The sequence below is a fragment of the Bos indicus x Bos taurus genome, chromosome 20, assembly GCF_003369695.1.
Source record: "Bos indicus x Bos taurus breed Angus x Brahman F1 hybrid chromosome 20, Bos_hybrid_MaternalHap_v2.0, whole genome shotgun sequence".
NCBI lineage: Eukaryota > Metazoa > Chordata > Mammalia > Artiodactyla > Bovidae > Bos > Bos indicus x Bos taurus.
In genome coordinates, this window is record NC_040095.1 from 31,245,247 (window position 1) to 31,272,654 (window position 27,408).

Genomic DNA, 27,408 nt, shown 5'->3' on the forward strand with positions numbered 1-27,408 from the left:
TCACTGAAATTATTCCTCTTGATATGCAAGCTCAGCAATCTCAGTATTCTGTATTTTTAAATTGTGAGTTTTCTCAGGGCTCACCGTGGGGAGTGGCTGCAGTCACATGGCTACAGTTGGCAGGTATTCTTTCCTTCCTGAGTTCCCTCAGGGCTCACCAGCTCATGTATGGCAGTTGGCTACAATCAGTGATTACTGTGATATCCTTTGTTTACTGATATGGCAGGCAATATTTCTTTTCTTGCTTCTTAAAGTTTGTTCCTTTCAAAGTAGGGAGGGCAGAACAATAAAGTATACTTTCCCTTTGATATATATCATCTACAGTGATTTACCGACACTACTTGGCATTAAATTTAGAAACAATATAATTAAATATATATTAACAAGCTTAAAAATGCACATTCAAGTATGACGTGCTTATGTCAAATTGTAGCTCAAAAATCCTTATACTTGCAACCAAAATAAATGTATGTATATTTTGTCCTCAGTTGCACGGATAGCTAATGTATATGTAGCCTGGTATAATCTACCATTATATTTCACAGAATCACAGAGACTTGTGTTTTAAAATTCAATTGACAAGTTCTATATTTAATTATTAACCTGTTTCATTGTCTATTGCTTGACTTCCCAGTAATCAACAACCATGCTCACTTTGCTTAATTGGAGATTAATTCAATCAAAAAGGCAGTCTGGGCTTTGTGGGAATTTCTTGTTGTGCAAAATAATCTTCAAGACTATCTAGCTAATTATTTCCTATTGTGTACTCCTGGAGTTGGAAATATTTGCTCTACTGCTAAAAGTGTTTTTCTAAGGACAAAGCTGTCTTCTTTCTCGTGTCTGTCCTTACTGTCTTTCAGTGAATTTTAGCATGTACAAAATGTTTAAATCCCATCCTCAAATTGTTATTGGTCACAATCAAGTGGTGTCTCTATCACCTAGTTACTTTATGAAGGTATCAGTGACATTGGTTCTGGAACAGAACCAATGTCATGAGCAACATTATGGAGTATAACCATTATTGAGTGGTCCTCTCCCCCAAGTAACTTATGCTGCCACCACTCCACAGTGGTTCCGTTGCCACCCTCCTGCTGAGAATGTCTCTTACTAGGTTATTATCTATAGTGGATAAGAAATTTCACATAACAGTAGTTGTGTGATATATAGAATCATCAGGGACCCCTTATCAACAGCATTCCTGTGTCATAATGAAACTGAAGGGGAGACACAACTCAGAAACTCTCATGGTTTCCCACCAAAGTACTATAGTTTCTCTCTCTGAGGAGATGAGGCAGAGTCTTACTTAAGGCCATAATTATCCTCCTTTGGGTTCTCCCAGTGTTTCAGTGTTTTCCTCCAGCTTGAATTGCTCCTCTCTCTTTCCTGGGGGAACTAGATGGTGCTTATCCTGTGGGTTTGCTATACTGAGAATTATGAGACCCCTTCCTTTTCAACAACCTTTTATTCGGCACCTACCACATATCAAGCTCAGCAGATACAGTGGAGAATGGGCCAGGTGGAGCCACTTTCCTCAGAGTATATGATATGGGCTAGGAAAAATCCAAGAATTAGGACAAACTCCCTGCTTAGGCAAGGCCCCTTACCCTCCTCACTGGTGTCTAATCCCAAACCAACATGCTTTTAAGTTTAGTTCGTTTGTATAGAGGTTACAATATTATTTACAAATCTGGTATTTAGAATAAGTTTACAAATTCTTGGTGATGTATTATGCTCCAGCTTGTATGTGGGCTGCTCTAGGAAACTAGGAAACGTTAAGATTGAATTTAAATCAAGTATTTTAGAAATCTTATAGGTGACGCCTGCTCTGGTTGCTAGGCAACCTGACGGACTCTCCAGCAGGGACCAACTTGCCTCCCACACTAGACCACCTCTCCCCAGTGGTGGGACGCGGAGGCCTCATTGGTTCTCATCTCCTCTCGCTGAGCTTCAATTGGCCGGAGAACCTCTCACTCCGCTCCCGTTGGCTCTCGCCGTGTCTCGCCGCTCTGTCATTGGTAGGCCGGCTCTCGGGCCACCACACGTCACTCTCTCACCCCATTTTCTCTGCCCTCCGGCTTTGTCCCCGCCCCTTCCCCCGCCCTTCCAGCCACGAGGGAAAACCCCCCAGCTAGCGCTTCCTCTAGTTTCCTTCGGATTGGTTGAAGCCCGACTAGGGGGCGGGCACTCCGGGGTTCCTCTGCCGGCCACGATTGGCTGCTGGGGCCACTGTCCCGCCTCTCGCGGACTCCCGGCCTTGCCGGAGTCTGGTCGGTCCGCGGCTATAAAGCTAGTGGCGGAGTGAAGGCGGCTCGCACTACCCCTTCGTTGGTCGTTCACTTTCTACGGCCACCGCCCGGTCATATTTGGGTGAGTGTCCTGAGTGGAGGAGGCAACCCGGGCTGCTGAGGCCTCGCGGGCAGGGTGAGGGCACGGCGATTTAGTGTCCTTGACTAGGCCCGAAGCAGCTCCGGCTCCGTCCGGGTCAGGGCTAAGGTTTGGACCTGGACTTGGAGGATAGGGCGTCGGGAGCGGGGGCCGTGCATGGGCTTCCCCTGCCGGGGACCTGGGGCCGACCGCGGTGGGTCCTGGAGGATGGGGGCATTAATGTGGGCAGGCGAGTCGCAGAGGGGAGAAGGAGAAGAGGGTATTGAGGGGTAGGCTTCTGATGACATAGGAGCTGGAGGTGCCAGGGGAGTGGCTGTGACCACCTTGAGGGGATGGGGGTGGGTACATGAGGGGGATGAGAAAGGAGCTGGCCTGCTAGGGTGTTCCTGGAGCCTTGGCTTCAGGGTGGACGCCCAAGGATGCGGAGGATCACACTTGGAGCCTTGCAGGTTGGCAGGGGGTGTGTCGTCTTGCCACTTAAAGAGAGTGACTGGGAGGAAGGGAGGTGGGCAGCGTTGCTCTTCTTCCCTAGCTTAGGTGAGAGAAAGCATCACAACCGCGGTTTAACCTGGCTGAGTACTTCAGACTCTAGACTGCTTCGGTCTGTGCTTGCTTCCAATATCACAGGTTCCTGCCTCCCACCTTCCTGCCTCCATATTTTTTAAGCCCATATATATATGTCTCCTCCGTGTTCTAGAAAGTCCGTATCTCCTCCTGCTAATATTAATAGCTTCAGAACCAGCCTGACATGTTGTGATGATGTAATGGGCAGGCACGCATAGGGCTTCACACACAGTAGGCTTTGGGTTGAACCAAGGGCTTTTCAAAACTCGATATATGGAGTCTTTGAAAAACGTGTGAACTGCCTTGACCAGTGGTAGAGAAGGCATTATGCTGACCCACCCTGGAGGAGAGTTTTGGACAACAGGTAATGTGAGGCTGTCCCTGTTGGTTACACTTGCCCGGCGGCCTTGGTTTAGGGCATCACAGGCTTCTTCGTTCACCTCTGCATCAACTCTTCCCTCAGACTGATGCTCTTGCCAACCTGCTGCACCTGAGGTGTTCTAGCCGCTGCTGAGTAACATTTGCTCTATTTCAGGGATGAATTATGAAAAACAATGACAAATGAGAAGATTAAGACATAGGAAGGGCTAGTAAGCAGATTTTTCCTTCTGAGGTGGAGTTTAGACTTCTTTGCACAGATTTCTGTTAGAAGGCTAACTGAAAGTCCTTATCCTGTATCTGGGCCAAATGGTTCTTTGCAGCTTGAGATATCCAAGCAGTTTGTGGTTTTTATTTTTAAAATTTGAGTTATTTTTTTGTGCGGATGAGGAGGGCAGGGATAGCAGATCTTATGGAAAAGGAGAAAGACTTTATTTTCTGGGTGTCTAAACTTTGCAGGTCTCTCTCCTAAGTTTGTAAATTTGCACGTAAATCAGTTCCAGTGTAGTTCAGTTCAGTTCTAGTTTAGTAAGTAACCCCAGTTCTTGGAAGGTGTTCCAGATGGGGTGAGTTATACAGGTATTATGTTTGGGGCCATAGAAGTCCACGTCATTTGTTGAACTAATCCTGGGCCTTTGTTTTTTCATTTTTTTTTTTTTAATATTTCTCCAGAGTGCTTTTATATCTTGTTTCTCTTAAATGAGGGATTGATTTTGAGATTTACTTTTTTTTTTTTTTGATTGACGTTTTAGATAGCTATTCTCACGGGAAATGCAAAACCCTGATATTGGTGTAATATGTGCTTCCTGGGGACCCTAGCATTATTTAAAACAGCAATCCAGTAGAACTGAATGCAGGAGATGCATTGGGGCTGTGGATGGAGGAGTTTAATGGGCTATATATGAGAATCTTTAGTTTCATTTGAAAAAGAAAATAGTCCTAATTTTATGTTGGGTTTATTAAAAAACCAAGCATCATAGGATGTGATATTATGTTTCTCAAGACAGTTGTATAGATTAAAAACATATTACCCAATCTAATGGGAAGGTGATAGGACTCAGTTCTTAGTAATGTAGTCATCCTAATGCTTGGCTTGTGGTAGTGCCTGCTTGCTGCTTGTTAACCGAGTATAGTGAGAGCAGTAGAGGAGCTAGTCTTTCAGAGCTTACAGGCTTCATCTTTGGAAGGCATGGACCTGGAGGGGTGTGCATTTGGGAATGACATAAGGCCAACAAGCGTTCTCTTCTGATTCCATATGAATTCCTTACATTTTTCAGGGAATAATTGAAACCTACCATTTGCTTTGAAGAGCAGCAGAAAAAAACCTTTTTTTTGTTCTTTTTTTTTTTAAGCTTCTGGACACCATTTGGGGCTGCAGCTCATCTTAAAAGGATAGTGAAAAGAATTCACTGATGAGGGTTCCTGCTGTAACTACTTGAATTTAAAAGATTTTTCCTCTAGTTATTATAACTCCAAATTCAGTCACTCAAAAATGCAATTGTGTGCCCTTTACTCCAGCGTCTCAAAGGGATTTTAAAAGAATCAAATTATAGCCCTTCTCCCAACAGGAGTCTAAGTATTCCAAATGCTTAAGAAAACTGCCGGAAACTAGCTTTCCACTGACAGTAGACTTTGAAGGCTTCAGTGTCATTGTGAATGCAGGGCCTGATAGAAAGCTAGAGGAAACCTTCCTGGAAGAGAGAGCCTAGAACAGGACCTTGAAATACGAGTAGAGTAACTGATAGGCAGACCAGTACCTCTGGGGGGAGGCAGGGTGTCTGTATTTTTTTCTTAGGGAACTAGACCAGAGTTGTACAGATGTGAGTGAGGCTTTCCTAACAGTAGTTTTGCTTGCTGGCCCTCCTAAGGAGGAAAGGTTGCCAGCTCATTCTCAGTTAAGAAGGATTCCTGGATATCTTTCCTGTAATGGTGAAAAGCATCAGCAGGTAACTGCGTGTGGTTTATTGTGTACCAGGATATGTACTGGGTGAACTTCTCTGACCACCTCTTTGAATATGTGCTAACAAGGGAGCCAGAGGAGGAACTCAGAACACTGAATAAATCCCAGGAGAAAGTTGGTTAGCCCTAGGCAGTCTCATCATTCTCCAGGTGTGTGTGTGTTAGTCACTCAAGTCGTGTCCAACTTTTTGTGAACCCATAGAATCCAGGCCTCCAGGCCCTCTTTCCATGGGATTACCCAGGCAAGAATACTGGAGTGGGTTGCTGGTTCCTTCTCCACCTTCAGGTTTAATCTCTGCCAAACTCAAAATGCCTATGATTTATTAACTGCCTCCTGAGCCATACCGCTTGCCTCTATCGCTTGCTCTGAAGAGACCTGTTAGAAATAAGCTGATAACCTGCTTGAGCCTTTGGCACTGCTGTTTTTGTCCAGGTAGAGAAGCCTCCTAGCAGCTGCAGAGGAGAATGGAAAGCTGCGGGGTTGGGGGGAGGTCCCTTTCGGATTGATTCTTTCCCAAAGCCGTATTTGTGGCCTCCATTTCCTGTCTACTCCAGGCCTCTGTTTCTCCTGAGAACTTGAGTAGCTGGCCAGTCCTGTGCGGTTCTTTTATCTTCTGTGTCTTTCCTCGCTTTCTCTTGTGCACTGAGTTCACTCCCTCCCTTGTCCCTGCTGCTTGCTCTATGCCTTCCCACCTAAGCGCCCTCCCTGATGAAAATAATCAAAATTGAAAGAAGAAATATTGGCAGTTCAGGAGAAATTCCCTTGATTAAAATAGTGTCAAATGCATATACATATGTGGTTTCAAGAAGAAATATTAAGTTATTTAAATAGTTTCAACATTTTTCAGAGAAGAGGGATCATGCTCCCCCCTACTAGTCTCCATGGAAAGCTTAATTTGCAGATTACAAAAGCATAATTTAAGGTAATCAAGAACAAAAAATTAGTTCTTTTCTCATTGTATATATTATTCTGTCATCAGGTTTTTGGAATACAGTAGTCTTATCTTTCACTTTTCACTTTCATGCACTGGAGAAGGAAATGGCAACCCACTCCAGTGTTCTTGCCTGGAGAATCCCGGGGACGGGGGAGCCTGGTGGGCTGCCGTCTCTGGGGTCGCACAGAGCCGGACACGACTGAAGCGACTTAGCAGCAGCAGCAGCAGTCTTATCTTTTCTGATAAAACTCAGAATCTATTTAAGGTGGGGGGAGATTAATGAAGTAAAAGGAATTAAGTCTATAAGCTCTTAAATGATCTAATTATGTGAAAGCAGTAAAGCTTTACTGAATAGCATCTGAGAGTACTCTCCAGTTAATCAGGCAAGGGCAGATGCTGTATTTGCCAACAATTAAATAGAGCACAAAGGTAATTGTGTTTTCGTCCAACAGGAACTGTTCCGAGTAACAACCCTTCAAAGTAAATGGACAGAGGAAAATGCTCCAAGGTCACTTTCCATTTTGTTTCCACATAATTTAAATGATGATAAAGCTTAATGATCCTTGGTCTTGATATCAAATATCTACCTTTTTAACCCAAGCTCTAAGAGGAAAATCACTTGCTAAAAGGTTGGGGTAGGTGAAAGTGACATGTTGAAAACCAGGAGCATAAGATTAAATAAATGAAGGTAATTAGCTCTTGCTAGAAAGATTTGTTTTTGTTTGAAAAATACTAAGAACTAAGATAATAATCAGTGTATTGGTGCTTTATATTTTTTACATATTTTATCTTCTCAAGCATCCTTTACAATGAACCTGGAGGGCAGGTATTAGCTCCATTTTACAGATGAGGAAATTGAAGCTCAGAAAGGCACAGACTGTCATTAAAGTCACAAGCTCCTAAGTGCAGAGCAAGCTCTTGAATGTGTAAGTCTCTTTACTCCAGGAGATATCAACTCATTACCAGGACTGAAACTACCACTGTAAGAGCTAATAAAATAAGGAGAAAAAAGTTTTATAATCTTTCGGTTCAGTTCAGTTCAGTCGCTCATTCGTGTCCAACTATTTGCGACCCCATGAATTGCAGCACACCAGGCCTCCCTGTCCATCACCAACTCCCAGAGTTCACCCAAACTCACGTCCATCAAGTCAGTGATGCCATCCAGCCATCCCATCCTCTGTCGTCCCCTTCTCCTTCTGCCTGCAATCCCTCCCAGCATCAGGGTCTTTTCCAATGAGTCAACTCTTGGTGTGAGGTGGCCAAAGGACTGGAGTTTCAGCTTTAGCATCATTCCTTCCAAGGAAATCCCAGGGCTGATCTCCTTCAGAATGGACTGGTTGGATCTCCTTGCAGTCCAAGGGACTCTCAGGAGTCTTCTCCAACACCACAGTTCAGAAGCATCAATACTTCAGCACTCAGCTTTCTTCACAGTCCAACTCTCACATCCATACATGACCACAGGAAAAACCATAGCCTTGACTAGATGGACCTTTGTTGGCAAAGTAATGTCTCTGCTTTTGAATATGCTATCTAGGTTGGTCATAACTTTCCTTCCAAGGAGTAAGCGTCTTTTAATTTCATGGCTGCAGTCACCATCTGTAGTGATTTTGGAGCCCAGAAAAATAAAGTCTGACACTGTTTCCACTGTTTCCCCATCTATTTCCCATGAAGTGATGGGACCAGATGCCATGATCTTCGTTTTCTGAATGTTGAGCTTTAAGCCAACTTTTTCACTCTCCTCTTTCACTTTCATCAAGAAGCTTTTTAGTTCCTCTTCACTTTCTGCCATAAAGGTGGTGTCATCTGCATATCTGAGGTTATTGATATTTCTCCTGGCAATCTTGATTCCAGCTTGTGCTTCTTCCAGCCCAGCGTTTCTCATGATGTACTCTGCATAGAAGTTAAATAAGCAGGGTGACAATATACAGCCTTGGCATACTCCTTTTCCTATTTGGAACCAGTCTGTTGTTCCATGTCCAGTTCTAATTGTTGCTTCCTGACCTGCATATAGGTTTCTCAAGAGGCAGGTCAGGTGGTCTGGTATTCCTATCTCTTTCAGAATTTTCCACAGCTGATTGTCATCCACACAGTCAAAGGCTTTGGCATAGTCAATAAAGCAGAAATAGATGTTTTTCTGGAACTCTCTTGCTTTTTCGATGATCCAGTGGATGTTGGCAATTTGATCTGTGGTTCCTCTGCCTTTTCTAAAACCAGCTTGAACATCTGGAAGTTCACGGTTCACGTATTGCTGAAGCCTGGCTTGGAGAATTTTGAGCATTACTTTACTAGCGTGTGAGATGAGTGCAATTGTGTGGTAGTTTGAGCATTCTTTGGCATTGCTTTTCTTTGGGATTGTTTTTTTTTTTTTTTTCCTTAAGCAAAGTCAAATTCTGTTCTATATAATGTAATTGGATCAGGAAATGTTTATTTTAACTTACTTTGAATTGCAGTCATTATTTGATATATGACTTTAAAAAAGGTTCTTATTTGAAATTCCTAGTGCCTGAAGGAGGAGACAGAGTGACAGACCTGGAGACTGCAGTTCTTTACCCCTCACGCAGGTACGGCATCCTGTCATGCTGCTAAAGGAGAGTTTTCCTCTCTAATGGAAGGGGGACTTTTAATTCTTATGCTAGGACAAATAACCATTGTGTGCACTACACATTCTTAAAACCCATTATAGAATTTTATCTTTTAAATATTGATTAATGCCACAATGCTTCAGAAGACTAATTTTGTGTTTATTAGGCTAATGTTTAAAATCTAGAAACTAATTTTCAAAATTAGTGTTCGCTCATAAGAGGAAATAAATGTAGATAATAAAATGTAATCCTATAAACTGCTTAATCAGAAACAGTCACAGGTATGCATGTGTACCAATAGTGCATGTTGAATTACAGCCTCAAAAGATATCCATCTGGGCTACGGATGAATGTTTACAATTACGTGAGACTGGACAGTAGTTAGAAATGTGTTTGAACCAATAATCTAACTATTTGCAGCTATTGCTTTCTTCTGTAATGATGGAGCTCCTCTTATGATTCTGCTTTTTTATGCTTTGGCTTTATGATTTCTTATGATTGTTACTAATTTTAGATTAGAAGGCTAGTAGGATTTCGTTTATTCAACATCCACCTTCTAGCCTATGCCAAGCGTTGGGCTGGAGACTAGGAACACAAAGATGAACAAAATAACACTTCTTGCTTTCCAGAAGCTCCTTGTGCAACGCAAGGAAGAGGCTTGGAATAGTTTTAAATAGCATCTTATCAAAGGTCAGATGTGCATTTTAGAAAGGTGATCCTAGGACAGGGGAAGGATGGAGGCAGAGAGCTCAGGAGGCTGGCATCATGGTCCTGGGAACTGATGCCGAAGTCCCTCCCGGATGAGCCCTGAGGAGCTAGGTCTGCCCTTATATCAGCATCCTTAGCTGATTTCCCTGCTTTTTTGCCTTTTGGTTTTTTTTTTTCCTTTTGCTTTTCCCATCTGTCTGTCATTCACAAACTTAAAAGATTCTCAGCAGATCATATTGGTCCATCTTGTGTCCTGCTAGGCAGGAAGCCTTCAGAAATTGTTCACAAGGAAGTGGGACCTGGAGCTCCTCCTGTCCACCAGAGGGGGTGAGCTTTCGCTTTAGGACAGAATGAGTCGTCTTCTGGTCTTTGTTGGAAGATAGCTTTGCAAGGTTCACAGAGTTCTGTGGTAAAAGTGTATTTTTCTCCTTCTTTGTAAAGAAGAAATTTTAAATGAAAATTTACATCTTTTTATTTAAAATCTCAAATCTTTAGCTGGCCTTTTTTTTTTCTCTAGTTTATATCTGGCCTATATCAGAGGACATCTGAGAGGACGACATAAGAGCACAACTTAATAGAATAAAGATTTTAGACCAGAAACTATATCAATCTTTTTGTTGTTTTAAATGCCATGAAGCCAATTACTTTGTGAATTAATATTCCTCTCTTTTTCTACTTTTCTCACTCTCCCTCAATTTCAACCAAAAAGTGAATATTTTCAAATTAGATGGTGTTTTACCAAGACTTCCATTGTGGCTCAGCTGGTAAAGAATCTGCCTGCAATGTGGGAGAGCCGGGTTTGATCCCTGGGTTGGGAAGATCCCCTGGAGAAGGGAAAGGCTACCCACTCCAGTATTCTGGCCTGGAGAATTCCATGGACTGTATAGTCCATGGGGTTGCAAAGAGTCGGACACAAATGAGCAACTTAGACGTCACTAACTTACCAAGGATGTAACGAAAATACTTTGGCTATCAAAAATCCTCAGAGAATGAGCAATGTTGATTGAAGCAGACAGTGTAAAAATTTTCCACACCAAAGTCTGAGTCATGATTTTCTTCATGATTCACTTTGATGGGTATGGATTAATTTAGTTTAGCTACATTTTTTTCCCCCCGAAGTGAAACAAGTCACTTGTTTAACTCTCAGTTCAGTTCAGTTCAGTTCAGTCGCTCAGTTGTGTCCGACTCTTTGCGACCCCATGAATCGCAGCACGCCAGGCCTCCCTGTCCATCACCAACTCCCGGAGTTCACTCAGACTCATGTCCATCAAGTCGGTGATGCCATCCAGCCATCTCATCCTCTGTTGTCCCCTTCTCCTCCTGCCCCCAATCCCTCCCAGCATCAAGGTCTTTTCCAATGAGTCAACTCTTCACATAAGGTGGCCAAAGTACTGGAGTTTCAGCTTTAGCATCAGTCCTTCCAGAGAACACCCAGGGCTGATCTCCTTTAGGAGGGACTGGTTGGATCTCCTTGCAGTCCAAGGGACTCTCAAGAGTCTTCTCAACACCACAGTTCAAAAGCATCAATTCTTCGGCGCTCAACTTTCTTCACAGTCCAACTCTCAACATCCATACATGACCACTGGAAAAACCATAGCCTTGACTAGACGGACCTTTGTTGGCAAATAATATCTCTGCTTTTGAATATGCTATCTAGGTTGGTCATAACTTTCCTCCCAAGGAATATGCATCTTTTAATTTCATGGCTGCAGTCACCATCTGCAGTGATTTTAGAGCCCCCAAAAATAAAGTCTGACATTGTTTCCACTGTTTCCCTATCTATTTGCCATAAAGTGATGGGACCAGATGCCATGATCTTCGTTTTCTGAATGTTGAGCTTTAAGCCAACTTTTTCACTCTCCACTTTCACTTTCATCAAGAGGCTTTTTAGTTCCTCTTCACTTTCTGCCATAAAGGTGGTGTCATCTGCATATCTGAGGTTATTGATATTTCTCCTGGCAATCTTGATTCCAGCTTGTGCTTCTTCCAGCCCAGCGTTTCTCATGATGTACTCTGCATAGAAGTTAAATAAGCAGGGTGACAATATACAGCCTTGGCATACTCCTTTTCCTATTTGGAACCAGTCTGTTGTTCCATGTCCAGTTCTACCTGTTGGTTCCTGACCTGCATATAGGTTTCTCAAGAGGCAGATCAGGTGGTCTGGTATTCCCATCTCTTTCAAAATTTTCCACAGCTGATTGTCATCCACACAGTCAAAGGCTTTGGCATAGTCAATAAAGCAGAAATAGATGTTTTTCTGGAACTCTCTTGCTTTTTCGATGATCCAGTGGATGTTGGCAATTTGATCTGTGGTTCCTCTGCCTTTTCTAAAACCAGCTTGAACATCTGGAAGTTCACAGTTCACGTATTGCTGAAGCCTGGCTTGGAGAATTTTGAGCATTACTTTACTAGCGTGTGAGATGAGTGCAATTGTGTGGTAGTTTGAGCGTTCTTTGGCATTGCCTTTCTTTGGGACTGGAATGAAAACTGACCTTTTCCAGTCCTGTGGCCACTGCTGAGTTTTCCAAATTTGCTGGCATAGTGAGTGCAGCACTTTCACAGCATCATCTTTCAGGATTTGAAAGAGCTCAACTGGAATTCCATCACCTCCACTAGCTTTGTTTGTAGTGATGCTTTCTAAGGCCCACTTGACTTCACATTCCAGGATGTCTGGCTCTAGGTGAGTGATCACACCATTGTGATTATCTGGGTCATGAAGATCTTTTTTGTACAGTTCTTCTGTGTATTCTTGCCACCTCTTCTTAATATCATCTGCTTCTGTTAGGTCCATACCATTTCTGTCCTTTATCGAGCCTATCTTTGCATGAAATGTTCCCTTGGTATCTCTAATTTTCGTGAAGAGATCTCTAGTCTTTCCCATTCTGTTGTTTTCCTCTGTTTCTTTGCATTGATCACTGAGGAAGGCTTTCTTATCTTTCTTTGCTATTCTTTGGAACTCTGCATTCAGATGCTTATATCTTTCCTTTTCTCCTTTGCTTTTCACTTCTCTTCTTTTCACAGCTATTTGTAAGGCCTCCCCAGACAGCCATTTTGCTTTTTTGCATTTCTTCTCCATGGGGATGGTCTTGATCCCTGTCTCCTGTACAATGTCAGGAACCTCAGTCCATAGTTCATCAGGCACTCTGTCTATCAGATCTAGTCCCTTAAATCTATTTCTCGCTTCTACTGTATAATGAGAAGGGGTTTGATTTAGGTCATAGCTGAATGGTCTAATGGTTTTCCCTACTTTCTTCAATTTAAGTCTGAATTTGGCAATAAGGAGTTCATGGTCTGAGCCACAGTCAGCTCCTGGTCTTGTTTTTGCTGACTGTATAGAGCTTCTCTCCATCTTTGGCTGCAAAGAGTATAATCAGTCTGATTTTAGTGTTGACCATCTGGTGATGTCCATGTGTAGAGTCTTCTCTTGTGTTGTTGGAAGAGGATGTTTGCTATGACCAGTGCGTTCTCTTGGCAAAACTCTGTTAGCCTTTGCCCTGCTTCATTCTGTACTCCAAGGCCAAATTTGCCTGTCACTCCAGGTGTTTCTTGACTTCCTACTTTTGCATTCCAGTCCCCTATAATGAAAAGGACGTCTTTTTTGGATGTTAGTTCTAAAAGGTCTTGTAGGTCTTCATAGAACCGTTCAACTTCAGCTTCTTCAGGGTTACTGGTTGGGGTATAGGCTTGGATTACCGTGATATTGAATGGTTTGCCTTGGAAATGAACAGAGATCATTATGTCATTTTTGAGGTTGCATCCAAGTTTTGCATTTCAGACTCTTTTGTTGACCATAATGGCTACTCCATTTCTTCTAAGGGATTCCTGCCCACAGTAGTAGATATAATGGTCATCTGAGTTAAATTCACCCATTCCAGTCCATTTTAGTTCGCTGATTCCCAGAATGTCCATGTTCACTCTTGCTGTCTCCTGTTTGACCACTTCCAATTTGCCTTGTTTCATGGACCTGACATTCCAGGTTCCTATGCAATATTGCTCTTTACAGCATTGGACCTTGCTTCTATCACCAGTCACATCCACAACTAGGTATTGTTTTTACTTTGGCTCCATCCTTTCATTCTTTCTGGAGTTATTTCTCCACTGATCTCCAGTAGCATATTGGGCACCTACCGATCTGGGGAGTTCCTCTTTCAGTATCCTATCATTTTGCCTTTTCATACTGTTCATGGGGTTCTCAAGGCAAGAATACTGAAGTATTAGGCTTAATAATAGAGTTATACCTTATTTAGTAAGTACCATATAATAAGAACTAATCAGAGCTGATTTGATTATGATAAACGTAGATTAATTCTGGAATTAGAGCTTTGCTTTATGGCGTAAACTGGTTCATATCTTCAGATTATATGTATTTTTCCACTTTATTTCCAACAGCACTGCAAGCTATTGGACCAGGCAGGGAAAATTATATTGTCCTCATCATGTTTAGAGCAGTTTGAAAAGCTGAAAAGAAGGTGAAGGGTACATTGGGGAAAGGCTGGAAAAGTGGTTAATCCTACTGCCTCTGTTTTGGTGCTTTAAAGGGTAGCATATAGGAGGGGTTCTTTTTATAAGTATAGGGGCTGCTTTTTGTTTTTAACACTAGTTTTAGAGTTCTTTTCTGTGGACTATGCAGATGACTTAAACATATTTTATTATAAATTTAGAATATGCCTCGTCTTCATTTAAACCTCAGTGTAGCCGAGTTTAGATTATCATAAAATCAATGGGTTTGCCTAAAAGAGGGAAGAAATGGGACAAAGTGGAGAGGTGCTTCTCTGCTCACTTTAGTGTATCTGCCAGTGAGTGATTCTGTCAAGAAATACAACAGTGGAGGCTAGAAATCTGGGAGTTATCTACCCTAAATATTTCATCCTTTTCCTACCATCTAGTCAATCACAATTTCTGCCAGTTTTTTGCTTCCAAAATTTTCTGAAGCTGCTCCTTTTCTCTTCATGCAGTAATTGCTCTGTTTCATGAGCTATATCTCGGGCTTCCATATCAACTTCCTAACTCAGATCCATTTTCCACATAGCACCAGTGACTGTGTAAAATGGGGACTTATACTTTTCTGGCTGTGACCCTTAGTAAGGAATCCACATTGTATTGCAACCCAGAATACATGTGAATAATTAAAACAAAATTTTCATGAAAAATTCTTGGCATTTACTATGTGCCATGCAATCTGATATTTTGTTCTTTTCTATTTTGTTTTAAAAAGATGTTTGTTGATGCTCACTAAATTGATTCCAGAATTGGAAAAAGACTGATCTGAACACTAATGTAACCATATTGTTTAAAACTCTTTCGATGGCTTCTCTCTGCCTTCATGATGATACTGAAGCTCGCTAATATCACATGCCAGAACCTTTATGACTCAACCCTTAGCTAGCTCTCCTGACCCGCTACTTGCCTGATCTACTCATTGGGCTCACATTGCACTTCAGTAAATTAGTATAAGTTTCCGTGGTTCCTTGTGGTGTGCCTTTGTTTATGTTGTCCATCCTGTGAAAACTACTACCATCTGCTTCTGCAGAGCTTTACTGATTATTCCAACTCTTTCCTCAGACTCGACCAAGAAGCCTTTCTTCTCATTCCTTCCCCAGCTGGGTTAGGTAGTTCTCCTAACAGAATGAGATGGACTGTCTCTCTCGTTTCACTTGTTTATTGTTATATTTGTAGCTTACCATCACACAAGACAGTGAATATTAGAAAGGGCAAGGGTTACCTCCTATTAAACTTATCCCGAATGTTTGGCATTTAACATGTTGTCATTGTTTGGATGGATGAAAAAATGTAAATAAGATTCTTTTATTTAGAAGGAAGATTCAACTGGTGTCCCTTAAGGCCTTTAACTTAAAATTTTGTGACTTTTGTCACAAAAATTTTGTATTTCCAGGTGCTTATTTTTCAGCTTTTAATACACTCATATCTTGATAACCTACAGGCTAAGTGTAGATCTCATGATTTAAGGACAGCTTCTCTGCTTGAGATATTTTCTCAAGATTTTAGTAATTAACAACTCACTATGGTAATAGCCTGTGATTTCATTATCGCCAGTACTCCACCTGTGTTGGCAGACTGGCAGAAGAAAAATGACATAAATACAGGATCTGCCTTTTGTCAGTGGCAGCAGCGGTGAGAGTGTGGGGCTTTGGCTCTCACTCAGCAGCCAAGGTGCAGCCTCAGTAGGAGTGTGTGCTCATGGGGTCTGAATAGTAACCGTCTTCCCCACTTTTGCTCCTGTAGCTGGGCCAACGGAGTGGTAACCATTGCCCTATGTTAAAATCCTCCTCCTTGTTAGAAACATCCTGAGTAATTTCTCTTTTTCTGATTGAAATAACCTCTAAAGAAATTGAGGCTCTGATAGGTTATGTGACTTGCCCATAGGTCATAGCAACACCCTTGAGTGGCTAGCACATTTTCTTTTCACTATTGGTAAATAAATCTAAACACTCCTGAACGTTGGTGTGGCAACAGTGCAACTTTTAAAGGCCCTTTTTTTAAAAAAGGGATTATTTTAAGAGGTGTTGTCTAAGATGCCATGCAAATAATATGTGGATTATGGTACCAGTTTTCAGATTTGGATCGGTTGTTTTCTTTTGCCTGATGTAGAAGCGAAATGATAATCTTGTGATCTCATGATCATTTATCACCTGTACACTAGCTGTGGAATGTACAGAATATTGACTTTTGTCCTGTTATGGGTCTGGGAACTTGTCTTTGCTTAAAATTGTAATCATCTGGGTTCTAGATGATGGGGTGGGGGTGGAGGTTACTTTGGAAGGCTGAGATTTTAATAGCAGGGGCCTTGAATAGAGTGCCATGGCAGACTTGACAGTGTGGCCTTTCTAGGTATTGGGATTGTTTAGATCAATAAAGAATGCAATACTGTTTGACCTAATTAAAACTGTTAGTATGTAACAGGTTTAGTTTAGTATCTTAGTTTAACTAAAACTGTTAGTATGTAAAGTCCCATAAAGTCAATAGCTGTGAATAATCCATATATGGAAATGAATGAATGATTTAAACTTTTTGAGTGGCCAGGAATAGATCAGATACTTGAGTTCTGATCTGTGGGCCATGTTACTAAATTCTCATTTTATCTTATAGTTCTTTATAACATAGATGAGTCTTATTTCAGTTTTCTTTACCTCTAGTAATCATACTTTAAATCTAAAGATACCTAGTTTTGAATAACTTGTAAGTCTTTCTAAAAGATAACTTTAAGTAATAGTGGAGTCAATAACTTTGCTCATACTATCATTGCTACCTCCACATATTAAAATTGACTGTCCTAAGAATATACTAAATTTAGAAATTAATATCAATGTTGATTTCTCAAGTTTGAACTTGACAGTCTACAACCTATAATCTAAAACAATGTTTTGTTTTGCTTTTTCTGTTTTTCTTTCTAAAGTTCTTTCACCATGCCTGGGTCGCTTCCTTTGAATGCAGAAGCCTGCTGGCCCAAAGATGTGGGAATTGTTGCCCTTGAGATCTATTTTCCTTCTCAATATGTTGATCAAGCAGAGTTGGAAAAATATGATGGTGTAGATGCTGGAAAGTATACTATTGGCTTGGGCCAAGCCAAGATGGGCTTCTGCACAGATAGAGAAGATATCAACTCTCTGTGCATGACTGTGGTCCAGAATCTTATGGAGAGAAATAGCCTTTCTTATGACTGCATTGGGCGGCTAGAAGTTGGAACGGAGACAATCATCGACAAATCAAAGTCAGTGAAGACAAATTTGATGCAGCTCTTTGAGGAGTCTGGGAATACGGATATAGAAGGAATAGATACAACTAATGCATGCTATGGAGGCACGGCCGCTGTCTTTAATGCTGTTAACTGGATTGAGTCCAGCTCTTGGGATGGTATGTTGCATATTTTCCCAAAGAAACTATCCTTGAGGAGGAATAGGCCTAAATACCATTTGCAGACTTTTACCAGTTATGCTTGTTTGAATGTGTTCAGAAAGATAGCTATGACTTTCAACATATTTGCTTTAGAAATTAGTTCTGTTTATCATGTAGGATAAAATTATCTATCAAAATTTAGTCAGAATTTTTTTTTTTCTTTACCAAAGATGGGAAAATATGATACATTCTGGGAAAATACAATACTTTCAGTTTGTATGTATGATAGTTAGGGTGTCAATCACCTTCTTGTATACTAACAAATAATATTTTTCAGGACGGTATGCCCTGGTAGTTGCAGGGGATATTGCTGTATATGCCACAGGAAATGCCAGACCTACAGGTGGAGTTGGAGCCGTTGCTATGCTAATTGGGCCTAATGCACCTTTAATTTTTGAACGAGGTGAGTGTTTGGGAAGTACTTTTTTTAAATTTGCACAATATGCTGAGAAATTTAAAAATTAGAAGCTTGTACTTGGTGTTCATTAAATGCAGGCACTACCTGCTAAGAGCTTTATGTGTATTATCATATTTAGTCTTCACAGCAATCCTATGACATAAGTGATGTCATCCCCATTTTACAGAGGAGTAAAATGGGTTTAAGTAGGGTTGCTAACAACTGGGAGAAGTAACTTGCCCATAGTCATGTAGTAATTTGTTTTCAGTTCAGAGCAATTGTGAACTCCCAGTTAGGTGTATGAAACTTGCATAAAATGTTGCATATCAAGAGGCTTAGGCCTGTCCATGGCTATTGTTATGTTTCACTTCAATCACATACTCGTTTCACCTTGTGATTTCTATTCTGCAAGTGATGAGTTGACTAGATTTAAGAAAAGTTCCCAGATAATGCAATTTGTTTACTGACATACATCAGGAAGCAGAGTTACATGGACCTCTTCCTTTTTTGTTCTAATAGGACTTCGTGGGACACATATGCAACATGCCTATGACTTTTACAAGCCTGATATGCTTTCTGAATATCCTATAGTAGATGGAAAACTGTCCATACAGTGCTACCTCAGTGCATTAGACCGCTGCTATTCTGTCTACCGCAAGAAGATCCGTGCCCGGTGGCAGAAAGGTGGGTTTTATCAGTTTTCCTTGGTTTTGCTATCTGTTGAGGGCAGTGTAATGTACTCACTGTCTTTAGTGAGAAACTACTTCGTGGGCATCCTTCATTAGTATTTTCCTTTAACCATTGCTTCCTCACCCACCAAATAGCATAGTTTTCCCACAGTTTCTGGTAATGTATAATTTAAGAGAACAGGTAAACTTTGTAAATGAAGTTTATTTCTGTAAAAATACTTAGGATGACTTAACCCAGTAAGTGGAGAAGGCAATGGCACCCCACTCCAGTACTCTTGCCTGGAAAATCCCATGGACGGAGGAGCCTGGTAGGCTGCAGTCCATGGGGTCGCTAAGAGTCGGATAGGACTGAGCGACTTCACTTTCACTTTTCACTTTCATGCATTGGAGAAGGAAATGGCAACCCACTCCAGTGTTCTTGCCTGGAGAATCCCAGGGACGGGGGAGTCTGGTGGGTTGCCATCTATGGGGTTGCACAGAGTCGGACACGACTGAGGCGACTTAGCAGCAGCAGCAGCAACCCAGTAAGAATATCAAAAGTAAGGTAAAAAAAGAAAGTAACTTGAATTTGGTACATATTCTGAAAGAGGTAGACAGTTGCAAACAAATTTCAGTTTGCAACTGTGATCTGGAGAAAACTAATGAAAATAAATTACCAAAGTGACCCCCACCTCCCCACATAGTCTTTTTGTACTTGACCTGTGAATTCATGGGCTTCCCTTGTGGCTCAGCTTATAAAGAATCCACCTGCAATGCAGGAGACCTGGGTTCGATCCCTGGGTTGGGAAGATCCCTTGGAGAAGGGAAAGGCTACCTACTCCAGTATTCTGGCCTGGAGAATTCTATGGACTGTATGTATAGTCCATGGGGTCGCAAAGAGTTGGACACGACTGGGCAACTTTCACTTCTGTGAATTCATATTTGCTCTTTTAGCATCATCATCAATCTCTATCTTTAACCCTGAGAAAGTGCTTGAGATACTGAGAAGGACAGTATTTGAATTAAAACCATGAAAGCACACAGTATTATATAAAGTATGCTTTTTCCATAGTCCAACTTCGCTTTATAGGGTTTGTGAGACTGGGTTAAAAATAAGATTCAATAACGGATATTAGGAAACATAGTGGCTTTAGATAAGAAGCATTCTTGAAGTATGTAATATATACTGTTTACCAGTATTTAACAGTACAGTGATTTTCTAACATTTATTAGAATCTGCAGTAAGAAATAGACTTTACATTGTTATGTGCAGTTAAATGGAAACTAATGTCATCAAATTTTTTTGCCCATGCTGCAAGTTATACAGTTTACTCTTTTCTACTCTTTTTCATTCAGACAAAAAAACAACCTCTTAATTTATTAAGATTAAAAAAAAAAACAAAAAACTGGCCTTGATCCATTAAATTGATTACACAGCCCTCTAATGGATTGTGATAGTTTAGTTTGAAAACCAATAATAGTGTATATTGTTCAATTTCTGGGTGTCTTTTTGACACAAATTTTAAACCATAGAGATATTTCATTATATAGTATATTTTTTTATTGCTACTTAAAGATATAAAGACATCCCAACCATGTTCTAAAATCAGACTTCAAAAGTTAGTGGCTTAAATGGATTTCATAATTTCTTTGGATTTCTCTTTCAGAGGGAAATGATAGAGATTTCACCTTGAATGATTTTGGTTTCATGATATTCCACTCACCCTATTGTAAACTGGTTCAGAAATCTCTAGCTCGGATGTTGCTGAATGACTTCCTTAATGACCAGAACAGAGATAAGAATAGTATCTACAGTGGCCTAGAAGCCTTTGGGTAAGAGGAATTATGATTTTTCTCCCTTCTATGTGAGAGTATTTTTTTATATTGGTTAAACCGCTATTTATACAGACATGAAAATTTTAGAGTCAAAAGAAGTCATCTTGTCTAACCTATTTAATCAGTGAAGAAACTGAGTCCCAGAGAGGTGGTCATTCACCTATATGAATTCTTTAGTCTTTTCTATTCAGGTTTTCTTATTTCCTCCTTTTAGATCTGTTCCTGTTGTCACCTTGGTAATATTGCCCCTCAAGTGCCTGTATTTATACAGCAGCGTCTTCACTCTTCCCCCTGCCTCTCCTCTGCCTACATCCGTTCTGCCCTTGGCCACTCCTGATATCTGCTCTCATACTCCTTCCGTTTTCCCCACTTTTGGGGCCTCCTGGCATGCTATGCCTGTTAAACTCTTGCTGTTTCTCCTGTGTCCCTTCTCCATCTGATAAAATATTTTTTAACACTTGGCTCCTATAAACGTGACTCTTCTAACTAAATAGACAATATTATGGACTTGAAATAGTAGTATATTCTGTTTGGTGATGACAGAGCTGTAGGGGGTTATTAACCCATTAGAATTATGTTGTCTTGATTATTAAAGAAAAAAAAAACTTTTCAGAAAAAGGACCACATTTGTACAACTGTTATATCTTATCTAGCAATTAGCATACTGCTACTTGGTTTTTAATAAATAGAAATCAGCATCATATACTTCTATTAGAATAGTAGTTAGGTCTAGTAAGTAATATAATAAAAATATAGTCTTTGGACACTATAAGATTATCTTTTTTCTAAACTTTTCAGGGATGTTAAATTAGAAGATACCTACTTTGACAGAGATGTGGAAAAGGCATTTATGAAAGCTAGTTCAGAACTCTTCAATCAGAAAACAAAGGCATCTTTGCTTGTGTCAAATCAAAATGGAAATATGTACACATCTTCAGTGTACGGCTCCCTGGCTTCTGTTCTCGCACAGTAAGTATGGATTTCCATTGCTTCAGTCCGCTTGTTTGGGGATGTTACATTTCTAAGACCAGATCTGGTATCAGGCACGTTGGTGGCAGGTCACAGAATGGTCTTTTCCTTTCAGGGTCTCTAGCCTCTTTGTTGACTTGAGGGAGATATGGAATGAGGCTATAGTTATTTATCCCAGAGTACTAAATTTCACGCTATCTTTCCCTGCTGTTGTTCTCATGGTCTTTTTATTCTTGACCTACAGTTGAACCATAAATCCCCAGTTGACAAAGTAGTTTATTTTAGGGCATAACTTTTCTCAACTCCATCATTCCTAAAGAGATGAGAACTCTTGTTTTCAATCTGCTTACTGTAAACAGTAAAACTTTAGGTCAGATCCCTAGGCTTAGGATGAAGTTTATTCCAGCTGTGGTTCTCTACCCACTGTAGTAGGATGAGTTAAACTTTAATTTAAAAGGTTTTTTTCCCTCCTACATAGGTACTCACCTCAGCAGCTGGCAGGAAAGAGGATCGGCGTGTTTTCTTACGGTTCTGGTTTGGCTGCCACTCTGTACTCCCTCAAAGTTACACAAGATGCCACACCAGGTAAACGCTGAGTCTTTTAACAACAATGTACTGAGAACCTACTGTGGTAAGGCTGACTTAGGCTTCTCAAGAAACGTTTAACTCTCTTCCATAGATCTTTATGACATTTTAATCTTTATTACTTCTGTCAACACTCTGCCCAAAAATTCTGCTTTAACTGGGTAAATGGCAGGATGATGTCTGAGTCAGAATATCTTTCCAAGTCAGGAAAAAAACTGTATAATGAGCTTAAACATTTTTTTTTAATGATAAAGTGTTCAACTTTTCCTTCTTTGGCAAGTAATTTTATTTTAATCTATTATCTCATTTTTAAAAACCTTTATTTCTGGGCCACGTGGGGTCTTAGTTGCAGTGCTTAGACGCTCTGGTTGCAGTGCGCAGGCTCAGTAGTTGTGCACGGGCTCTCTCGTGCCTGGGCTTTGCAGTTGCAGCATGCCCGCCTTGTTGCTGTGAGTCATGTGGCATCTTAGTTCTCCAGCTAGTGATCAGACACTTCCTCTGCATCGCAAGGCAGTTTCTTAACCAGTGGACCACCCAGGAAGTCCCTTTTATGGCATTTTTAAAGCATAGGTAGAGAAAAGGAAGTGTCTTTATTTAAGGCGGGCAGCTTTTGAGTCTTCACACTAATGATTGAGACTGATCATGCTGCTGCCAAGTCGCTTCAGTCGTGTCCGACTCTGTGTGACCCCATAGATGGCAGCCCACCAGGCTCTCCGTCCCTGAGATTCTCCAGGCAAGAACACTGGAGTGGGCTGCCATTTCCTTCTCCAGTGCACGAAAGTGAAAAGTGAAAGTGAAGTCGCTCAGTTGTGTCAAGACTCTTAGCGACCCCATGGACTGAGGTCCACCAGGCTCCTCCATCCATGGGATTTTCCAGGCAAGAGTACTGGAGTGGGTGCCACTGCCTTCTCCAGAGACTGATCATAGGAGTGAATAATACCAGGCCATTTCTTGCAGGCTTGGTGGTTTATTAAGTTATCTAATGTTTATAGGGATGTGGTCTTAGCTGTATTTAAGGATACTTTTGTGCCCTCCCTGAGCAGGAAGGAGCAAAAATACAGAGAAAAACGGTTGAAAGACTTGGCATTATTCTGAAACTGTTCGTTGACTCTAGACAAGTTATTTATAGTTTCACATCCCACCTATTTCCTCAGTTGTCTGCTGGCCAAGGCTGAACAAATGTCTAGTCAAGGTTCATAGGAAGCTACATCAAATAAATAACATCTTATCTTTTAACTAAACAATAGCCTGTAGTTCTGAAAGAAATGAAAAGTTGTTTTTTCCTTTTGGCAGCATTTTGTTCAGGCTTTGGGATATGTATACTATTTTTACTGTATTAATGTTGCAATTATTTGCTATTTTAGGGTCTGCTCTTGATAAAATAGTAGCAAGCATATGTGATCTTAAGTCAAGGCTTGACTCAAGAACTTGTGTGGCACCAGATATTTTTGCTGAAAACATGAAGCTCCGAGAGGATACTCATCACTTGGGTAAAAACATTAAATTGTTAATATACACCCAGAAGCCTACTGGAGGGCTGTTTTATTACCAGATGAGTTATATGTTATAACTCATTTTTCATATGCTCTGCCTTTCCTTTAGCCAACTACATTCCCCAGAGTTCCATAGATTCCCTCTTCGAAGGAACATGGTACCTAGTTCGAGTAGACGAAAAACACAGAAGAACTTACGCTCGGCGCCCGTCTCTAAACGACGACACTTTGAATGAGGGAGTAGGCCTTGTGCACCCGAGCACTACAGCCGAGGTAAGTAAAGCTTATTGTGTTGGTCTTGGGCTTTGATGGGATAAGAAAATCTCCATCCCCAGATCTCCTGACTGAGGTGACCTCACTGAAATCTGTCCACTTAAAGGAATGTCAATAAAGCAGGGTGATTGAGAACCAGGGCTCTGGGAGTGGGTTCCAGCTGTGCATTTTCCAGTTGTATGCAGCCCTTGGCAGTTAGTGTTTTTCAGTGCACAGTAAATGCTAGGTTGTTTTTTTTTTAGCAATACCAAAGTTTAAAGCAAAACTGAGAAGGCTCACTTGTGGTTTGTATCTTGGTGAGAGATGAAGCAGGGGCTGGGTGTTGAGCCCCTCACATCCCTTCTCTCAGGCCATTGTCTACTCTATCTCCAGGTGTCAAGAAGGAGTAGTAATTGTTATGACTGGAATTTTCGTATTACATGCTAATCACTTTTTAGGTTTTCTACATAAACCCTTATAAAAACCCCCTTGAGGTAAATGCTACTGTGCCCATTTTAGAGATGAAGCTGAAAGAAGTTAAATGAGACTTGACCAAGATCAGAGCCAGGCTTCAAACTGAGGACTTTAAAAACTTCGAAGTTATTTATTTTATCCATTCAGCACAAATGTGCTGAATGCGTAGTCTTGCTCTTTGAGGTAGCAAATCAAGCCCCGAGTGTTTGAAATCAAAGGCAAGCTATAACAAGGGAAATACTGGGTATGGTAGATAGATCTCCGTAGCCCTCCTCTCCCTTGCTACAGGGTAATCATATGATACGTTCACCATAAGGTAAAGAATGGACATTTTTGCTCCCTCCATGAAAAGTTCTACAGAATATATAGTTGTATATGTATAAATATACATATATATTTATATATAATATATATATATATATATTTCTCTCCAGAGCTGCCCTTTTCCTATTAGAACTTTGGTTAGCAACATGATTTTTCCTGGGGAAAAAAACTCTTAAGAGGTGACCATATATATATATATATATTTTTTTTTTTAGCATATTCCAAGCCCTGCTAAGAAAGTGCCAAGACTCCCTGCAACAGCAGCAGAACCTGAAGCAGCTGTCATCAGTAACGGGGAGCATTAAGATACTTCTGTGAGGTGGAGGACTTCAGGGGGGGTTGGGGGAGCGTATGGGAACGGTTGGGGGAACGGGACGTCTGGGGTCAATTTTAAAAGATTACATGTTGCTTAAATTTTTACGTGACTGACATGGAGCCTGGAAAACTATCGTGTCCTTGAGAAAGTCTCTTTGCTCAGTTTGCTAACATGCTTCCTGTTGTGATCTAGCCAATGCTTACTGTACTCGAATGATGGATGTTAAGGGCTCTGTAAGACTTCATACCTCTCTGGCCATGTGTATGCATGAAGCTTAGTTTTTAAATGTAGCCTGAAATCGTGCACTTCTGGTGAGGAAAGCAGCGGTACTAGTCTCCGATTTTAATTTTTTTAAACATGTAAGAATTTTATACTTTGAACAAACAAGATTACTGAAGGTTCCTGTGGTTTTTGAAAAAAAAAAAAAAAAAGTTTTTAGTTTAGGGAATGTGTGGTTTTAATGTAATATGCACAAACCCAGTTTGAAAATGACAAGACAAACACACTCTTTTTCTAGAATTTGTGAATCCTTGAGAGAGAGAGAGAGAGAAAAAGAGAGAGAGAGAAGAATTGGGAACGGTGACACTAGTTCTGGAAACTGTTACTTTAAATCCAGGCCATCAGTGATGAGTTACTGCCATGATCTCTGTGAACAGAGGGATGCCAGCACTGAGCAGACTGTGGTATGGAAAACATGGTACCTTTGGGGGTTATGGGTCTGCTCCCTAGGTCTGCTCCTGACTCAGTTCAAAGTGTATTTTGTGGAAGAGCCTTGATGTTATTGGAGCTGTGTATGAGAAAGCTTGTGGCTGTGATCCTTCCCTTGTACCTTATTTTCAGGAATAAATAAAACATTTTTCTGGCTGCCTTTCAAAAATTTAAAACAAAAAGGAAGGACAGGGACAGGGCATTGTGAAGTTATTTCTGATGGTTCAGTATTATAAATTCAACTTAAAGACTGACAGCCTCAACCCATGTTGTAAGTATTCCTTTCCTTTTTCGTTTTTGTATCTGTTCAGTGCAAATTGAAAGATACAACTCAAGGTTTTTACATAGAATGACCAGCCAAAAAGTATTCCACTTCTCAAGGTCTGGAAGTAGGATATATAAAGCGTTTTCTCAGACTTTCACCTTAAAAATAGCAACAGTAACAAACCATCACATGGAATGAATAAGAAGACTGGTTGGACAGTTTCTTAGATCCTTCTGGTGCTGAACTATGACATGAGCCTTATAGATTGTAAAATAGAGATAGTTGGAACTAATGTACAGAACTAAATTTTTTAAACTTTATTTGCCGTTGAATTCTGTGAAGTTTCAGTTATCTAAAATAAACTTACACAAATATGAAATGTAATGTTTCAGATTGCAAGGTAATATGTAATGTAGTATTTGTAAAATACTCTTAACTAGTGGTGTTTTGATTTGTACAGTTATGATTTGTTGAAATGACTTCATTTTAACATACACTGATGTAGATTAATAATGTAAGTTCAGATTTAAAGATTGATGGGGACATGGTGCATGTAATACTTTTTGCAAGTATCGGGAGTTCAGTATGTTTTGAAAAGAGTAATTTAACTTTGGGGGTGTCAGGAAACGGGTTTTCTCAAAGCCCATTGCCGGCAATGGGCAGGCCTAGTGAAACTGGCACAGAGCATCAATTGTGCACCTTATTAACAGTGAGGTGGGTAACTTTGAATAAAGTTTTAGAGAAATATTTTAGATACTTGAATATTCTTTTTTTTTTTCCCTCCTGAACTAACATCCTGAACTAACAGTTTAGGCAAGAAAGCAGCTAATATGCTATTTTTAAGTGCAGGCATCCATTTCATTTCAGTTCACTGATTCACTAACTCTTTCACCAAAATTTGTAAACCTGATATAAGCAGGACATTCTACTTACATCACTTAAGTCAGAAATAAAGACTTACAAGATCTATGATTTTGCCTTCAAGGAGCTATTTGTCTAGTATGGAGGAACATATACTGATAGTTTATTATTCTTATACTTCAAACAAAGAAATTAACTCCCAGATTAACATGTATAAATTTTGCCATAAATAGTTGTGAAGAGAGTTACTGTGTTTTCCTAACAACAACCTAAGATTAAGGGTTGGCAATTAAACATTAAAAGCAGATTTTATAGCCAATATAGAACTGCCTACTACCAACTAGAGCCTCCAGCCTGAATGTCTCAGGTTGCTGATGTTCTCGCAGATGTTTTATAGAGAGAATTTTTACATTGGCAGTAATATTGGATGAGATAATCTCAATCGCTATCAATTTTTAGGATTATGTGAACCAGGAATTAAATCAGAATATTTCTAGTACTGATCAGTTATTTTATCATGCTGTCATATCTAGATTCAATACTTAGTAATGATTTTATTTTCGGGGCCCGTCTCCCAATTTCTCTGGGTGATAGAAGATAAGGCCTGTGTTCTCTAATCCTGCAGTTCTAGGAATTCTAGATCCTAATTCTGCAAAGTCTAAGATCCTAATTAATATGACTTTGAGAATTCTATCCTTCCCCTTCTCCTTTTTGGAGTTTTTGCGGTTAACTTTTTTTTTTTTTTACTTTCTGGATTTTGTTTATTTCATGAACAGTGGTAAGTACACTGAAGATGAATGCTAGACAGAACTCACAGATGCAGACAGCTACTTCC

The 27,408-nt window shown here is 40.5% G+C and overlaps 1 protein-coding gene across 3 annotated transcripts; it reads left to right on the forward strand.

Moving 5' to 3' along the window:
• The first annotated feature begins 2,220 nt into the window (after positions 1 to 2,220).
• HMGCS1 (3-hydroxy-3-methylglutaryl-CoA synthase 1) lies at positions 2,221 to 26,464 on the forward strand. 3 transcript variants are annotated; one of them, XM_027520608.1, is made up of 12 exons: positions 2,267 to 2,367; positions 6,674 to 6,729; positions 8,722 to 8,782; positions 16,926 to 17,383; positions 17,703 to 17,828; positions 18,342 to 18,506; positions 20,158 to 20,323; positions 21,125 to 21,295; positions 21,774 to 21,880; positions 23,245 to 23,370; positions 23,483 to 23,646; positions 24,639 to 26,464. In XM_027520608.1, the coding sequence occupies exons 2-12, from the start codon at positions 6,720 to 6,722 to the stop codon at positions 24,726 to 24,728; spliced, it is 1,644 nt and encodes a 547-aa protein (XP_027376409.1). In that variant the 5' UTR covers positions 2,267 to 2,367; positions 6,674 to 6,719; the 3' UTR covers positions 24,729 to 26,464. The 3 variants fall into 3 exon arrangements, with proteins under 3 accessions (XP_027376410.1, XP_027376411.1, XP_027376409.1); XM_027520609.1 differs by lacking the exon at positions 6,674 to 6,729 and having other exon boundaries at positions 2,221 to 2,367; XM_027520610.1 differs by lacking the exons at positions 6,674 to 6,729; positions 8,722 to 8,782 and having other exon boundaries at positions 2,226 to 2,367; positions 24,639 to 25,606.
• The last annotated feature ends 944 nt before the right edge of the window (positions 26,465 to 27,408 follow it).

Bases quoted from the DNA above. Each gene is read 5' to 3' on its own strand.
- HMGCS1 (XM_027520608.1), top strand. The intron at 21,296-21,773 runs GTAAGTATGGAT...CCTCCTACATAG, and splicing joins CTGGCTTCTGTTCTCGCACA to GTACTCACCTCAGCAGCTGG. The intron at 23,647-24,638 runs GTAAGTAAAGCT...TTTTTTTTTTAG, and splicing joins ACCCGAGCACTACAGCCGAG to CATATTCCAAGCCCTGCTAA.